This window comes from Muscardinus avellanarius, assembly GCF_963383645.1.
Source record: "Muscardinus avellanarius genome assembly, chromosome: 7".
Lineage (NCBI taxonomy): Eukaryota > Metazoa > Chordata > Mammalia > Rodentia > Gliridae > Muscardinus > Muscardinus avellanarius.
The window spans coordinates 114,929,384-114,947,859 of record NC_137793.1 but is presented as its reverse complement, the minus strand read 5'-3'; the positions used below and the strand labels follow the sequence as shown (position 1 = coordinate 114,947,859).

The 18,476-nt window shown below is 44.4% G+C and overlaps 1 protein-coding gene across 1 annotated transcript in view; it reads right to left on the bottom strand.

The window, feature by feature from the left end:
* Window positions 1-18,476, bottom strand: part of SELL (selectin L) — a gene marked incomplete at both ends in the record, with an annotated part of 37,992 nt that overhangs the window by 6,022 nt on the left and 13,494 nt on the right. Inside the window, 4 exons of the mRNA XM_080698793.1 lie at window positions 2,125-2,231; window positions 7,589-7,708; window positions 14,981-14,999; window positions 16,795-16,836. Coding sequence (XP_080554919.1) covers window positions 2,125-2,231; window positions 7,589-7,708; window positions 14,981-14,999; window positions 16,795-16,836 — 288 coding nt within the window. The remainder of the gene's footprint in view (window positions 1-2,124; window positions 2,232-7,588; window positions 7,709-14,980; window positions 15,000-16,794; window positions 16,837-18,476) is intronic.

The following is an 18,476-nucleotide window of genomic DNA, read 5'->3' as shown; positions in this document are numbered from 1 at the left end:
AAGGAGAAATTGGTTTCTTGGCATGCTCCTTCTCCACTTGACAAAGCTAAACGCTAAATTTATCTTCAGTGTGTGCTAGTCCACCCTGCTGTACAAATGTCTGTCCATTTTCATCTGCTATTGTTGCTGCCTGGGACATGAGTCAGGACCCAACCCCTCAGTTTTCCCCAGGACTTTCTTACGGGCATCATCTTTAGTGCTTGGCAAGCAGTCTTAGGGTAGTAGACAATAGGACCTACCTGGGGGGTGGATGGGTCTTGTCAGGGAAGCATGGCTGGGCATTACATTGACATAGAGAGGAAGGGGAAGTGGTGGCCTGTAACCTCCTGGAATTTTACCAAATGCTCCAATCCTTTTTTCTGCTCTGAGGAAGTGGCAAGCTGGAAGAGTACCACGAAGGGACACAATGCTAACCCCAACAGCAGAGGCTAGTGCCCCTGAATGGGGCAAGATTTTAAGCATGACCACCAGCTTTTGTTAAATTGTTTAAAAGTTCTTAAGTCTTGGAATGAAAAAGCATTATCTTGGTTTAACTCTTACTAGAATATTGGCTTTCCCTTACTAAAAGAATCAGCTAATTGCATTTGTCTATGCCACATTCTCCCTAAGAAGAGAAAATACACTGATGTTGCAACAAGAAGGATAAGAAGAAGAAGAAGAAGGAGGAGGAGGAGGAGGAGGAAGAGGAGGAGGAGGAGGAGAGGAGGAGGGAGAGGAAGAAGAAAAAGAAGAGGAAGAAGGAGGAGGAGGAGGAGGAGGAAGAAGAAGAAGAAGAAGAAGAAGAAGAAGAAGAACAACAACAACAACAACAACAACCACCACCACCACCACCACCACCACCACCACCACCACCACCACCACCACCACCATCACCACCACAACCACAACCACAACCACAACAACAAGAGAAGGAAGAGGAAAAGATGAGGAGGAACAACAACTTTCTGAAAGTTGGGCTAATTATATGTTGAAAGTATTTTTTAGGAAAAATAAGTTGGATCCTTCCTAAAGAACATAGGAAGCAAAATGATTTTGCAGTTCAGTGGAACTCTGAAGGGTATAGAGCCACCTGGATAGCGTGTTTATTACCAGTGTAATGAAGGGTGGTGGAATAAGTGAAAATGTGTTTATTCTTGTGGTGGATGAAGTTTTGATCTTGATTTAATTCTAATATTAACCTAAACTATGAGGAGTTTTTGGTTCTACCAATATTCAAACAAACAGACTAGATTCTCCCAAATACATTTAATATTTTTCTAGAAAAAATAAAGAACTGTTCTCCATATTCAGAATATCCTTGATTCAAAAACCTGATGATTACTTGGCAATAAAAATTATAGCCCAATATCACTTATAAATATATGTTAAAATTTTATATTAGTAAACTCAATACAAAGAAAATAAAAAATTACAACCTGATGCTCAAGTTTAGATTTATTTTTGGAATATAGGAGTGAAAATTACATTAGAAAATTTTAGCCAGGTGTAGCGATGCACATTTGTAATCTCAGAACTTGGGAGGCTGAGACTAGAGGATCTCAAATTCTTGCCCAAGTATAAGAAGGATATTAAGCCAGGCATGGTGACATAAGCTTATAATCCCAGTACTTGGGAGGCTGAGACAGGAGGAACACAGGTGTGCAACTACCCTCAGCAACTTAGTGAGATCATGCTTCAAGATAAAAGAATAAAATAGGGCTGGGGGTGTATCTCAGAAGTATAACACCTCTGAGTTCCATCTGCAGTAATACACACACACACACACACACACACACACACACACACACACTATCAGAGCAGTCAAATAATATAGTATCACACTGCTATTAGGTAGTACCAGAACCCAGAGCAATCGCACATCTTCTGAAACTCATAACAAGCATACTCCTCTGCCGGTCATTATCATTTATTGGGTACTTAAATTTGCCAGCTGCTGTTTTGCATGCATGGCAATTTAATTCACATGAGGGATGTACTGTCATCGCCACCACTTTAGTGACGAGGAAACCGGCATAAGCTGGCATCGAGGGTTAATTTGACTTCAGATCAGTGAGGGGGGATTGTGGTGGACGAGCGCAAGGAGCTTTGGGGAGGCAGGCGGGGATGTGAATGGGGAGTTCTGACAGAGAAAACAGTTATCAATATCAATGTCAATGTCAATATCAGTGTCAATGTCAAAGTTATCCATAGCAATGTCAATAAAGTTATCAATAGCAATGTCAGTATTGTGTCTGGGGCAGGAGAGGCAGCGGGGTGGGGGATCCCGAGGGAAATACAAGGAAAACTGAGCACCCGTGTGTCTCTCTTGCTTCAGACCTCACTATGATGTCTTACAATGCAGCGATTATTTTAAAAAGATGTCAAAAAATAAAAATAACATAAACAACCAAGAAACTTTCTGCAAAATACTTTTCAAAAACCAATTTTTAGAAAGTATAATAAGTCACTGAAGACTAAGAAGGGTAAAGGGTATCAAACAAGATACTGTACTCTACTGCACAGTAGACTGACTAGAGCTTACAATAATTCATTAATATTTTATAAATAATTAGAAAAAAGGAGTTAATACTTCCCAACACAAAGAAATGATAGATGCTTAAGGAGACCCAAATGCTAATTAGCCTGATTTGATCAAAATACACTGTACACACACATAGGAAATTCTCACACTATAACCTAGAAATATGCTTAGTGTAAAAATACATAAAACTATTTTAAAAAACGAGAAAAGAAAAAAAGAGTTAATTTGCCCCAGTTACCACCACACAGTGCAGCTCAGTTTTCTTTTAAACTTCAAAGGGTCAAGAACACTTGAAGTCAGAGTCACTAAGAATGAGAGTGAGGAGGAATCTGGGATACAAACTAGCTCTCCCCTTCCCTTCGAGCACAAGAGACAGAGGGCCTGAGTGGCACATGGTGTTTCATATGTGAATGTCAGGTGAGCCAATGATACAGAGATGAGAAGCCGGTAGCTATAAAGGTGGGCTCTTAAAAATATTGCAAGGGCCGGGTGTGGTGGCGCACGCTTGTAATCCCCGCGCTTGGGAGGCAGAGACAGGAGGATCGCGCAGGTTCGAAGCCAGCCGCACGCTGGCTTAGGAGACCCTGTTTCCAAATAAAAATGTAAAAATAGGTCTGGGAGTGTAGCCCGGAGGTAGAAGGGCTTCCAGGAACCCCAGTACCACCAAATTATATATATACACACACACACACACACACACACACACACACACACACACACACATATATATTGCAAGAGTGAGATGGTGAACAGCAGTTGCTAATCTTTGGATTTTAAGCTTTCTCAGGACAAGGAATCCCATACACATCCTTTTTTTTTTAGCATAAGGCATTTACTTACTATTGCTATAAGCAAGGCAAAATATCTGAAAACAATTAGTCACAATAAAGGAAATATGGGAGGCACCGTCACTCATGCGTTTACAGTTTGCTCTTCTGTACTGTGGAGTCTTCACTGTTTCCCATACATCACGGACCATAAGACCTTTATTATTCAAGAGGGAGAGCATGAACTTGGAGGTCACGAAGCACGGCTTGACCACTTGCCTAGTTTCTGTATTATTCTCAATTGCTGGATAGTCGAATATAAATACAATTTTTAGCCGGGCGTGGTGGTGCACAGTTGTAATCCCAGAGCTTGGGAGGCTGAGACAGGAGGATTACACGGGTTCGAAGCCAGCCTCAGCTACTTAGTGAGGCTCTCAGCAACCTAGTGAGACCCTGTTTCCAAATAAAATATAAAAAAGGTCTGGGAGTATAGCCAGGAGGTAGAAAAGCCCCTGGGTTCCACCCCCAGTACCACCAAAAATTAAAAAAAATACAATTTTTATGAATTTTTCTATTTTTATTAGTGTATTGTAGTTGTACATCACAGTAAGGCTGAAAGTAATACATGCACACAGCACTTGGTGTATTCCCTTCTGCATCCCACCCTTTCTTCCCTTCTCCCTCCCCATACCTGTAGTGAAATTGGTAGTGATACCTTCATGTATGGACATGGCATCATGTGAACTGTTTCCATCCTCAATCCTCCTTTATCCTCTGCCTAGCTGACCCTACCCCACCTCCAATTTCCATTATTATTATTATTATTATTATTATTATTATTATTATTATTATTATTAGGTGGTGGTACTAGGAGTGGAACCCAGGGGTTTTCTACCCTCGGGCTATCCTCCCAGACCTATTTTATACTTTATTTGGAAACAGGGCCTCACTAAGTTGCTGAGAGCCTCACTAAGTAGCTGAGGCTGGCTTTGAACTCGTGTGATCCTCCTGTCTCAGCCTCCCAAGCGCGGGGATTACAAGCGTGCCCACCGCGCTCAGCAGTCTCCATTATTCTAAGGCTCTCATTATTTGTCCGAAGTCCCTTCTATTTTCTATTTTTTCTTTAACTTACACATATGAAAGAAAACATACCACCCTTGGCCTTCTGAGACTGGCTCATCTCACTAAGCATGTCCTACAATTTCTGAACTCTAATGAGTAGAAATATTTGGAAACCACTGCTTTCGGTACATGCTTTCTAAGGAAACACTCATTTGTTTAAAATGTTCATTCAACACTCCAGAGGCAATAAGCACAGTTGTGCGAATCACTTCCATCAAGCATGCAAGCTATAGAGACAGCACCTGAGATCTCTGCAAAGCAGTGCATGCTTTGATGAACAGAAGCATCAGGATTTTGATCCGGAAGCCTGCAGACACTTCAGGGGCCGGCACACTCCTGAGCATGCTCAGTTTCGGAGGTTTGTTCCTGAGTATGCTCAGTTCAGAGTCATAGTTCAAGAAGAAAAATGGTGAATACATTTCTGGGCATGTCCAGCTCAAGGTCATAGAGGATATGGTCAAAGGTTAAAATGGTGAACTCTGAACTCTTAAAGATGCTATTCAAAAATGCTCACTTCAGGGCCACAAAGGTGGTGGACAGGAACACTTCTAGCCACACTCAGTTCAATGTTATAATGAGCCAAGGTTACTCTGGGAGCCTAAAAGGAGGAGTTAGAGGTTCCATGACCTTGGAGATCTTGGCCCGTTCTTCATACATTTCTCCAAAAAAGTTTCAACTGAAACAAAGAAAAGGATCCTTGGAAGGTACATTAATACAGGAGTCTGCCTCAAAGGCGCCTGTCTCCCGTCATGCTCAGCTGCTAACACAGTCACACAGTGAACGGCGAGTGAATGGCCGGGCGTTCTCCGAGGCTTCCCAGCACACTGACCAGGCCTGGCCGGTCTGTATTTGGGCCTCTCTCAGAAGAGCATTTATGAACACTCAGCTTAAGTTGCTTTCTTTTCAAGGGTCAGAATTGATTCAAACCCACATTTTTTAAGAGCATTTGAGATCTGGGGCTTTTCCCATTCCCAGACCGTTTGACTTGTGTTTGTGAATTCATGGCCATTTTGACCATATCCTTGACTCAATCCTATATTAGGAATAAAATAGAAATGTTCATGTAGAGGAAAAATAACAAAGGAGGGACTTTCCTACACAATCTTGAAAGACAAACATTTGCATGAGCCTTATTTAACCAGAGTCTTTGTTTTATGTTTTTCCTCTCTGAATGCTCTGGTACACGCCCTCCTCATTCCCCACACCCCTCGCCCCTCACCCCAACTACACAGACATCAAAGGCCTCACAGAGCTCAGTGGGACCTCCCTGCCAACCCTCGCTGTCTTGCCTGGATGTGCACATCTACTGACCAGGCTCCCTCTCCCATTTCTCTCCACTCCAAAATGCTCAGGCTTAATACTGTCATCTTCCCTGACCCCCTCTTGCTTAGAGTTTCCCAGAAACTATGCTGTAAGTTTGGTAGAATGGCCCAAGTTGTATCCCCAATACCAACAAAACATTAAAAAAAACCACCCAACTAATATCACCATGGCTACTGTTACTATTAAAACATTTAGCACCAGATATACTCCTAGCAGACCCGTTGCTGGACCAAGTTTCATACCAAGATGCTGAGAAAATCTCAGTTCCAACTGCACCCCGTTCAGAATCAAATCAGGAAGGCTGGGTGTATCTCATTAGATGTTGGGAGCCGGCTAGGTCAGATGGGACCAGAGGCTGAAGAAAGGAGATTTATTATTTCTCTCAACACTTTCCTCCCTCTTTCTCATAGGGGAAAGTTGTTTTCTGATAGTCGCTTTTCTGTCTGTTCAGCAGACATGTGGACAGAAGGGAAGACCCACATTGCCAAATCAAGAGGGAAATCTTAAAAACTTTGGAGGCTGGGGAAGTGAAGAGGGCTGCCAGCCACCAGAGAGCAGGAGCTCTGGGGGAACATGGACATCTCAGGTGACTGTGTGGCTTCTCCACAGCATGACTAGGTAGAAGCCTCTCCCTTGCTCCATCTGTTTCTCACTAAATGATTACAGATCTGGGTCTTTTGAGAATCTGTGCCAAGGAACAGAGCATGGTCATAGGGAAGCCCAGGGTTGAAGTCGGGGTCACAGGCGGGACCTGTGTGACACTCGGTGACAGGTGCTTCTGACCAGAGCTTAAGTGACACTATTAGATGTGATGTGGTGGAATATTTCTGCAGTAAGCTACAGTAACATAACCCAGGCACATTGAACAAATCCAGGTGAATGAATAACTCTGTCTCCCTGAACTGTGGGGATTTCACGAGGCTTAGCATTCTGGGTAAGGGAAAAAGAAATTATTTTATATAATCTGGAGAGCGACTGTGTAAGGAAGAAAATGGGGCTCGGTTTCATAAGTGACTCTGAAGTGCAGAAAGGTAGCAGCTAGCCTGGGTCACATCAAGAGGCGGAGGCTGGACTCTGCTGCTCTCTGATTCCCCAGCCCAGGCTCTTCACCTCACCCTGGCGGGATGCAGGTGGCAGAACTACTTCTGCCCCAGGCCTTGGGTAAGATCCAGAATCCTACACTGAGAAAGCATGAAAGGCAAGATTCAGGTGGGAAGTATCTACACTTAAAGTTCAGTTCACAAGCCAGGCATGTTGGCACACCCTGTAAACCCAGTTCTTGGGAGGCTGGGTCAGGAGCCTCACAGGTTCAAGCCAGCCTGAGCAACTTAGCAAGACCATGTTTCATGCATGTATCCTCTACGATTTTGTACTCCATTAAGATGTATGACTACAATGCACCAATAAAAAGGGGGCCTGGACATTCTTGGGGGTAGAATGTCCCTGGATTCGATTCTCAGTGCAAATAAATAAAGTTCAGTTTATAAAGCAATTTTACATTTGATACAATATTACAATAACCTAATCACAAAGCCAATTCAGTTTTTGTTTTATTTGTTTGGGGGGTGTGTGGGGGGGAGAGAGATCGGGGATTTAGTCCAGGAACATTCTACCTCTGAGCTATACTCCCAGCCCCTTTTTATTTTATATTTTGAACCTGAGTCTCACTAAGTTGCCAAGAGCTTGCTAAGTCACTGAGTCTTTAAGACTGTTTTATAGGCAAATAAAGTCACAGGGAGGTTAATTATAAGGTCTTTGTAGAGATTTATCTCTTGAATCATGATATAACTCCTAAGATCACAGGGCAGCTGTAGGAGTTGAGTATAGGGCTGTATTTCTAAACCAATAACATCACCCTCCCAAGAAGCAGTCTCCACCTGGGTCCTTGGCCCCGACGTCACAGTTGGGTAGGCCTTTGCGGCTCTCGCTGTGAGTCTGCACAGGCTGTGCACTGCACAGCTTCGGGGAATGCACCCTGAGCCACAGAGGGTGGCTGACACATTCCCAATAGATGAACAAGATGCAAAGTCGTCTGCAGCAGCCTTGTACTGCAGAATCCGTGGTGACTTTGAGAAAGGAAAATGCCACCCTTGCCAAGTTATTCTCATTAGACATACAAAATTTTGTAAAAGCTTTTGACCATGGGACAAGGAGGTTTTCAAGCGTCTATCTAGCAGGCCCTCTTATCTCATGATAATGCAGCCCTTGACTGGGTGAGTGCTGTCCAGGTCATCACATGCCGCAGAGAGAGCGTTTGCTGAAGTGTAATTGACATTGCACTCTGGGTATGTCTGAACATGTGTTTCCTGGGTGTCAAGTAGTGAGCTGGACACTTCAGGGGTCTGGCACAATCTTTGCCTTAGGAGTATACCGTCATACTGGGGAGGAAACATATTACAATTTTAAAATAACAGACTGGGTAACAACTTTCAGAGGCTGTATTATGATGTAAATTGCATGTTACAGACTACCCTTTTAGTGGGGATCCAGGAAGGGGAGGTTGCCATGGCTTGGACTAGTTATGAACAAGTTGTGAAAGAAACAGCAAGGGCCGGGGATGCCTGAACTTCAGAGGATGGACTCTAGGTAGACGAGAAAGAGCTTTGGGGACCCAGCAAGGGCAAGCACCTAAGCACGGGTCAAGGAATCTCCACTGGCTTTAACTCTGCTAAAGAGCACACAAGAGGTCACCTGCAGCTAGCATTCCAGTAATCGATATGTCTTTATTAACAATATCGTGGTCATCAAAGAAGCTTGGAATTCAAGAGATGTGGGTGGGAATAAGAAGAGACAGCGGTGCCCCAAACTGAGGAACAGCGAGGCCGTTCTCTCTCTGATCCTCATGAGATGCTATGTGTGGAAGGTAGCCAACTGAGCAGAGGCGATGCTGGAGGAGGAGGGAGGCTGGAGGTGGTTCACTGGATGGCCTGTTTGCAGAAAGATAGGATGGCTCCAATTTGAGCAGAACTCCATTAATTTGCTGCAGATGATGGTACATGCCTGTAATCCTAGTACTTGGGAGGCTGAGACAGGAGGATTCCAGGTTCAAGGCCAGCCTCGGCAAGTTAGGGAGGACCTCAGCAACTTAATGAGATCCTGATTCAACATAAAAAATAAGATAGGGCTGGGGGTGTATTGGAGGTAAAATGTCCCCGAGTTCAATCCCCGGTACTACAAAACAAAAAACAATTTTATGAACTCTGTATAAGAGTACCTCCCAAGCTGGGCGTGGTGGCACAGATTTGTAATCCCAGCATTTAGGAGGCTGAGACAGGAGGATTGCGGTTCTCAGACAGCCTCAGCTACTTATTGAGGCCCTTTGCAACTTAGTGAGATCCTGTTTCAAAATAAAGAATAAAACATAGGGCAGAGGGCATAGCTCGGAAGTCGAATGCCCCTGGGTTCCATCCCCAGACCCACAAAGAGGGGGGGGGGCAGGCTGGCGAGCCTTCCAAGTATACAGAAGGAAGAATAGATAAAGTTTGACCTGCAATAAATCTGAGCCTTGTTACATAGTTTCCAACTTGTCACTGTATTTAGAAATGCTTGTCCTCAAGTACAGCACTGAATGGAAACAGCAAACAAGACTTTGAAAGAGAAAGTCCGACATGTTTATATTTCACAGTAACACTTCACCTGGTGATCCCATTTCTCCACAAAGAAGATAATAAAAGACTGAGCCATATAAACAACAACTATGGGCTGGGGATAGAGACAAGCAGGGGGAATCATGCGGGATAAGCAGTGGATCACACAGAAATCCCTTCAGGTCCACTGAAGGAAACACACTTGGTCTTTGGTGGCATAGTTGCCGCCGCGCAAAACTCTTCATAGATGGACCAATGACTCTTTAGTATTTCCAGAGATTTCTTCCACAAAGGGTGGGTTAATATGGGTCATCCGTGCTGGAAAGAAAAGATTATAAATTAAACTAAGGTTAGGTCTTAAGAATTGCGGAATTAACATAGTACCCTTGCTACTAAAGCTGTAGCAAAGCACACCTTTAATAGTTTGCTAAATATTAACTAAAGGTAAGAAGAAAAGCAAGAAAGTGCTTTGGGATGGAAATGTTATACAAATGTGGGACATGTAAGGCAAATTAAAAAAGAACTAACACTAGCAGCTCTCAAACACTCAATGCTACCACGCAGAGCTGGTGTTAAAATACAAACTGTGGTGGACGTGGTGGTGCACGCCTGTAATCCCAGGGTTTGGGAGGCTGGGACAGGAGGATTACAGGTTCCGGGCCAGCCTCAGCAACTTAGGGAGGCCCTATTTCAAAATAAAAAGGGCTGAGGGTATAACTTGGAGGTAGAATGCCCCTGCATCATTCAATCCTCTGTGTGTGTGTGTGTATGTGTGTGAGTGTGTGTGAGAGTGTATATGTGTGTTGTGTGTGTGTATATGTGTGTGAGTGTATGTGAGAGTGTGTGTGAGTGTGTGAGTGTGTATTGTGTGAGTGTGTGTAGGTGTGTGGGGTGTGTGTGGGTTTGAGTATGTGAGTGTGTGAGAGTGTGTGCATATGTGAGTTTGTGTGAGAGTGTGTGGGTGTGTGTGTGAGTGTGTGGGTGTGTGTGGGTGTGTGGGGTAGGTGTGTGTGGGTGTGAGTATGTGAGTGTGTGAGAGTGTGTGTGAGTGTGTGGGAGTGTGTGTGAGTGTGTGGGTGTGTGTGAGTGTGTGGGTGTGTGTGTGAGTATGTGAGTGTGTGGGTGTGTGTGAGTATGTGAGCATACAAGCCGTGGCTGGGTGGGTCTGGTTGGGCTTAAGGATCTGTATCCCTGAGAAGCTCTCAGCGAGACCCATGCTGCTGGTCCACAGACCACACCTGGAGCGACATCTGTGCCCCGGGCCTGGCCTCCAGATCTCACGAGTTTGAAGAACACTGTATATTGATTTTGAACAGCAGCTGGGGAAGTGAAAGACCTCATGCTCAGATGGAAAGGAAAACCAGGGAAAATCAAAACTTAAGAAATGGTGTGAGTTCTAAATGTTTGATTCTGGGGGGAGATAACTTGGGGAGGTGGCAAAAAGTTTAGTTTCATAAAATGAATGCCACTCTTTTGGTGTTTTATGGCCAGCTCATTCTTGGAGATGTTGGGCGGGGAAGAGATAAATCTGATAGAGCTTAGCAGCTCTCAGAGGGAGAGCTAGAGTCTGAGGCTCTGGTCTCCTGATGAACTGGAGGGCAAACCACACTTGAGCAGCTGCAAGCATACTTGCCAACACAGAGGAAAAAAATGTTTCTGAAAACAGAATCTCAAACATGCCCTCCTCTGAGGCCGGCATCGTGTCTTCCTGTGTATCTTGGGTATAGTTTTTACCCAGGTAGAATTCAGACACTAGAAACCAAATGAGGTGATAAAAAAGAGCCAGTTTTAAGAATTGAGACCACAAATGCCCCAGAGTCCTTAATTCACCGGCTACCAGGAGCAAGCACCCAGGGTGAGCAGAGTCAGCTCAGAGGCTGTAAACAAATTCTACGCAGGGCTCAGGTTGATACTGGCTGGTTCTAGAAACTCACCCTATTTCTTCCACCCCACCCTTCCTCCAAGCCTTCACACATGGTTTAGTGTGAGAAAAAAATTACACGAGTGGAAGAGAAGAACATCTCATAGCTAGACTTGCAGTGCTAACTCGCAAGAGTCCTGACTTACAACGCTAACCTGGCGTCAAGAGTCCTGAGTTCTAGAAGCTCAAGTGTTCAGAGCATGTCCTCTGGGTCCAGATGAGGACGATCTCACTTTTCCCCTCTATTTGGCGACCTCAGTCCACCTACGGCAGTTCTCTCTGCCTCTGATTCTTTGCTGTAATGAAAATATTAATAGTACCTATCCCCCCAGGTTCATAGATGCTATTTAAGATATAAAATAGAACAGTGTATGACACAGAATTAACTTTTGACAAAAATTTAGTATTATATTGTAACTAACTCTTTCACTGGCTCCAGGACTATTAGCAAGCTATTTAATTAGCTCAACCACAAAAGGAGTTTGGGCATGGTGTTCATCAGGATTCTTTCTAGAACGAGGAGTCTACGGATTAAGGTCACCTGGGCCGATAAATGAGAGGTGTCCCCAGGAAGCTGAGTCGCTGCTGGGCTCTTCTGGGCCATCTGATGGAACACGTGGGAGCCATGTTGGCGGAGCCAGCCCTCCCTCCACTGCCGGTGCCCAGGAAGTTCTACTCACTGGCCCCTGAACACTCCCATAGTTTCACCACCATACCGTGGTTTACATTGTCCCTCCTCCTCACCACCTTCCTTCTCTCCATAACTATAAATCCTATTCATCATTCAGAAAGCAACCCAAGCATGGTGGTGCACACTTGCGATCCCAGTATTTGGGAGTCTGAGATAGGCGGATCACAGGTTCGAGGCCAGCCTCGGCAACTCAGCAAGGGCCTCAGCAACCTCGTGAGACCCTGTTTCGAAGTAAAAAAATAAAAAGGATTGAGGGTGTATCTGTATCTCGGTTGCACCCTGGGTTCAATCCCCAGCACCAAGACAAGGAAGAGAAGGAGAGAGAGGAGAAGCAGGAGGCAGCACCATCACCCCAAGGTTTTTCTGTCATCACTAAGCTCAGTGATCTTTCTTTCTTCCAGGAAATTCATACCGTCACCCTGCTGTGCCATGTAATTTTCTGATTTCTTTTCTACACTTCTGTCTTAATCCCACAACTGTCAACAATCTCACTGGGGCTGTAGACAAAGGATCACATCTCTCACCTCTATCCGGCTTAGCTTTGTCCCAACACCATCAAATTCAACAGCTCTTGATTCATTGTAAAACTGGTATACCACTCAACGTAATACAGCAATTCACTTAATTTGATCATTAACTAGATTCTCTTCTCCTTAGTATCTCTTTCTGTCTTACAGGGATACCTTTTTTTTTTTTTAAGTGAATTGGTCCATTTCCATCTTAATAGAAATTAAAACAGGGGGCTCCTGTGGCCAGAACGCATCTCTGGGTAGCTTCTGCCAGAAAGAACTTTCACTCAGCGGGTAGACGCATGAAAGAAATCGTTATATCTTGTGGGTTTCCTGCCACAGAGATAGGAAATACAGCCCCAAAATGGACCTCTTTTATTACTAGAACCCCACCTACAGAATTAAGAACAAGACAGAAAGAGGCTCCCCTGGCCCCGTGCCTCCAGCTAGCTGTCCCCATGACTCGACTCTCCTTCATAGCCAAACTTTTCCAAAGAGGTGAATAAATGTTCTGCCTCTCCACCTCATCCTAAATGAGGCCTCAGCCCTTTGCTACCTGACCCATCTTGACCCCTGCACTGAAATGTGCCCCACATGCCCTGGTTACACCCAGTGGAATCGAACTGGTTCTCCTGATTGCAGCAAGACCATTTCCATTTCCTTCTTTCCTTAGCACCCGCGACTCCAACTCTTCCTCCTCCTTCTTCCTCGTCTCTGGCCACCTACTTCTGCTCTCTCTCCCTTAGCTGACCTCTGACACGTGGATGCTCCGCCTCCCGCCCTCTCCCAGGCTCTCTCCTCACACGCTCTTCTTCGTGGCTGAGTAAAAATCTATTATATGTAGAGATGACATTTTCATTATTCATTCTTTTGTTGATGAACACCTAGCGTAGTTTCATAGTTTAACTATTGTAATTGTGCTGCTCTACACACTGCAGCATTCTGACTTGAATTCTTCTGGGCTGATGCAAGGAGTGGTACAGCTGGCTCCTGTGGCGGTTCTGCTCCTGGTCTTTTGAGGAACCTCCACACTGATCTTTACAGCAGCTGTACTAGTTTGTAGCCCCATCAAGAGTGTATGAGTTTTGAAGAGTTTCTGTTTCCCCACATGCTCTCCAGCATTTACTATCATTTGACTTCGTGATGATTTCCATTCTAACTGGAGTTAGATGGCATCTCAGTGTAGTTTGTTTTGCATTTTCCTGATTGTTATTGATATGGAACATTTTTCATATGTTTTGTCTGTTCATTTTTCTTTTTTGAGAAGTATCCAGTTCAACTGCCTATTTTTACTAGACTATTCGTTCTACTAGTGTTGTTATTTTAAGTTCTTTATATAGTCTTGATATCAGTCCTCTTTCAAAGGAGTAACTGGCAAACAGGGGTATTTTACAAGTTGTTCGATGTCTATAAATTTTACAGTTTTGAAGAGTTTCCCCGCGTGAATTTAGTCAAATAATGCAGTGCACACCCAGAGCCTGCTGCGGTGTGAGCATGTAGCTGACAGGTTGGCGCCACCTGAAGATGTGGGCACGCTTGGCGGAGGGAAGGGTGTGGTGCCGTGTTCTCCTCGGGTGGTTTCTACCTCCATGAAGCAGATAATAAATTCTCAAGGTAGTCCTCCTTCCCCTTTCTTTCATTTCCTTCTTTCCTTAGCACCCGGGACTGCAACTCTTCCTCCTCCTTCTTCCTCGTCTCTGGCCACCTACTTCTGCTCTCTCTCCCTTAGCTGACTTCTGAGACCTGGATGCTCTGCTTCCCCCCTCTCCTCACACTCACCCTCCCTGGGTGGTGGCTCCCACTCCTGAGAAAGCCATGGCTTCCTGAAGTGTGAGGTCCTCCAAATCCACTGCCCTGCCCCAGGCAGGTTCTGCACTGTGGATGGACCTGGAGGACTGTACCAACCCGAGCTCATGATCTGTACTTCCAAAAGGTCTCATTCTTTTAAGGCCCCTTCTCAACAGTAAATAGCACCACCCACCAAGTCAGAAATATGGCACCCCTCCTTGGATTCCTCTCTCTCTCTCTCTCTCTCTCTCTCTCTCTCTCTCTCTCTCTCTCTCTCTCTCTCTCTCCTAATTATATACCATTTCAGTTGATCCTACCACCTCTCATCTTGTGGACCCATCCTCACTACAATTTCTCTAACAAGCACCACCGGCTTCTATCTAAGGACTTCAGAGGTTCTCACAGCAGCCTCTTCTCCTCCAGACTTGCCCGCCGCTCACGTCTCAGGTTAGCCACAGTGCTGTGCAGGGTGATCCCAGTGAGGGATGACACCGCTATGCAAACACCTTTGGTGATATCCCAAGTACACTTGCATACTTGTTAAAGGAGTATACTTGTAGTCCTTTTCACTAGTGGTAAAAACCACAGGTTTAAGGGAGGCTAGCGATGTATTACTGTATCTAGAAACTTTGTTTAGATGAGACCTTCATGCAAACACCTTCTGTGGAGTTAATGTGTCTGGCTGTCCCAGGAAGCATCTCAAGGAAAGGAGAAACGTGACCAATAGGAAAACTTCACTGATCAAACTTACCGTTTCTGAGATTCCTTGCCTAAAAGTAGAAAAGAGAAAACATATCAGCAAAAAAAGTAGACAATTTCAATGTTTTTTAAAGTGAGAAGGGAGATTCCCACCCACAAAAGTCTTTTGGAGTCTATTGTACATTTATTAGTAGACTCTTCTGGAGTCTATTATGCCTTTATTATCTGTGTAATGAAGGGGTTGGGATTCTAAATTAATCACAGATAGATTCTCAGACACAACAGACACGTTGATGGGATTCCCTCAGGTTTCTATTCTAAACTCTGTGCTGCTCATAAAGACAGAAGCAGGGCTGAACCGCGTGGGGTCATACCCAATACACCTGCCCACATGTTCATTCCACACCTCGTTCCTCTCTGCAGACTCTTCCTAAGGGACCGGGGACTAATACTGTAAGGATCCAAGTCATTACATCCCTCAGCATCGTCTCTATGTGATCGCACAAGAGAACTTTCTCTGGTCTTTTTAGGAATTGCACAGCCTCACCCAGGTGACTGATGTATTTTCATCTTACAGACACACACGAATGCAGTTTCTAGATAAAATATCACAGCTGGTTCTTTTGCCTTTTAGAACTAGCTGCAAGGAAACTCAGAGTAAGACCTGAGACCCTATCCTATCAAGAGTATAGGACTAGCTGGGCAGAGTGGGGCATGTCTGTAATCTCAGTACTTGCAAGGCTGAGATAGGAGGATCTCAGTTTTGAGGCCAGCCTCAGTGACTTAAAAGACTGAGGCTGGGGCGGGGGCTCGGGAAACAAGGGTTGTAGCTTAGAAGCAGAATCCCCAGTACAAAAAAGAGTATAGGATTCGTGACATGTGTCTGTGTCCTTATGTAAACCTTGGTTCCCAATTATTTTACACCCTAAACTGTACTTTTTAAGCTAACTTTAGTTTTGCTATGTTGAATGCACCTTTTAAACTGAATATAAATAAGTACATTAAAAATGACAGCAAACTTGGGGTCTAGAAGAAAGCAAGCTAAAAGAAAAAAACAGAGACATCTCTTGGAGGAGTAAGTGTCATTGTAGGAGGGAGAATACATTTCAGGGGCTATAAAATGGAACTAGAATCAGCCTGCCCGGGTGCAAACCCCACTCTGCCACCTGTAGTGTGTAGAACAGCTGCTTACCCTGTGTAAGCCACAATTTATTCATCTGGAAAGGGATGCAAAAAGTGGACCTCCTCATTGGGTGATGAAAGAAAGTGTATTCAAAGTATTTGGGCCAAAGCCTGGTACCTAGTGCCCAATTACTTCTTCCATCTTTTAAAGTGTTAGAAATGACTATTTTAAATCTTTTCTTTTCTTTTTTTGGTGGTACTGGGAGTGAAACCCAGGGGCTTCCTACCTCTGGGCTATACTCCCAGACCTCTTTTATACTTTCTTTGGAAACAGGGTCTCACTAACTTGCTGAGAGCCTCACTAAGTAGCTGAGGCTGGCTTCGAACCTGCGCGATCCTCCTGTCCCAGCCTCCCCAGCGCGGGGGGGGGGGGGGGTTACAGGCGTGCCCACCACGCCCGGCACTATCTTAAATCTCTTATTCCAAGATGCAGCCTGTTGATAACATGAGCCAAATGCACTTGATCGGGACAATCGTGTCTGAATTAACTTCAGGTTCTGTTCATTTATCTTCATAGAAACACATATATATATATGTATTCATATACATGCAAATATGAAGATAGACACGCACACAATGAAATAACAATGAGATAATTTAAAAATCTGTTTCTACTGAAAAAGTTTCTTTTTGAAGAAAAGGGAGCTGGAGACATGTGTTAAGTTTTTGTGCCCCTTTTCTAACCTTGTTCCACCTGTTGTCGGTTCAGGTGGAAAATTCTTCCAACTGAGAAAAAAACCAGTCTTATGAATATGAATAGTTGTGCTTCTCGGGGACATATCTGGATGGCGTCTGATCTCTGACCCTGACCCCTGCTGATACGGAGTTTTGGAGATTTGGGGAGGAAAGGGAGTTTACAGTAACGGGGGACTGAACCCAGAGCTCTGTGTTCGACATCTGAGCTACACTCCCAACCCTATTCTATTTGGAAACAAGGTCTCACCAAGTTGCTGAGGGCCTCGTCCAGTACTTGGGAGGCTGAGACAGGGATTTTGGAGATTTGACTTAAAGCATTATTACTTCCCTTTCTTCTTTTACCAAACATGACCAATGACAATTGCCTGCTCAGAGAACGGCAGTGCCAGGCGCAGTGTTTCTGGCCGAGCCCATGCACAGGAGAGCATGTTTCTGGTGCCTTCCTTATTCCTTCCTCAGGAGAGGGGAGCTAGAGCTGTATCCCGGGGCTATTAGTTAGGGCAGGAGTCCTTGTGTGGTTCAGAGCATCCATTCAAGGACAGGAGAACAGGCCTCCACGTTCAAAATCAGCACCTTTCCTTTTTTCCAGTGTTCTCAACCCAGGAAACTTATACAAGTATCAGCATAGAGGAATACTGCATAGATGAAGATCTGGTATTTTTTCACTTCTCTCTTTGTGAATACATCAGCTAAAGTTCTGGGACATCAGGCTAGGGATGTAGCCACCATTTCTAACATTATCTCTACAAGGAAAATGTCCCATGTGTTAAAGAACCAATTTACAAGCTGGTCATTGGTGGTCCACATCTGTAGTCCCAGTACTTGGGAGGCTGAGACAGGAGGATCAAGGACAGCCTCAGCAAATAGTGCAACACTCCGCATCCTAGCGAGACCCTGTCTCAAAACAAAAATTAGAAAATGAAAAGAGGGCTGGATTATAGCTCAGAAGTAGAATGCCCCTGGTTTCAATCCCTAGAATCACACTGATAAAACTAAAAGAACCAACTTATAATTAAAATCTGTGGGAGATGAAAGACGAAGTTATTTACTCGAAAGTTAGAGAGATTGGCAGGTGTTTTGCAGATCTCCTAATCTTAGATTAAAGTTGCCCTGACTTCTCTACAAAGCCGGTGATCTTTTGGGGCTTCTGTTCTCTCTGGTGGCATAACTGTAACTAGCCCACATACCCGCTGTCTGTTTCCTGTTTGCCCCACACCGATTCCCACAGCAGGGGCATGTAGTTTTCAAGTTATCAAATTTAGATCTTGTACAGAAATGACTCCAAGATAAAAAAAATTTAAAAACAACCCTACTGCTTTTCTCACCCTGCTTATAAAGGAGCCTTATTTTGATTGTACAAACTTTTTTTAAACATATGAAATTTGGAAATTAACATCCTTCTTAGTAAGGTGACGTAGAACTCCAAAGTTTTTAAAGTTATTGAGATGATAGTTATCCTGTCCCAGGGTACAGCAATTACCAACTTTTTCTAGACCTCAGTTCTGCCATTGTTACCCAAGCAGAAAAAAAGAAAGGGCAGTTGAGGTGGGGTGTTAAAGTCTCAGTGGAAAAAGAAGAGTCAGTGGTGACAGAGTCATGCCATCCATCTTTTGCCTTAGTGCAGTTTTTAAGTACTCGGTAGTAGTGTGTGGTGGTGGGATTTGCTCTCC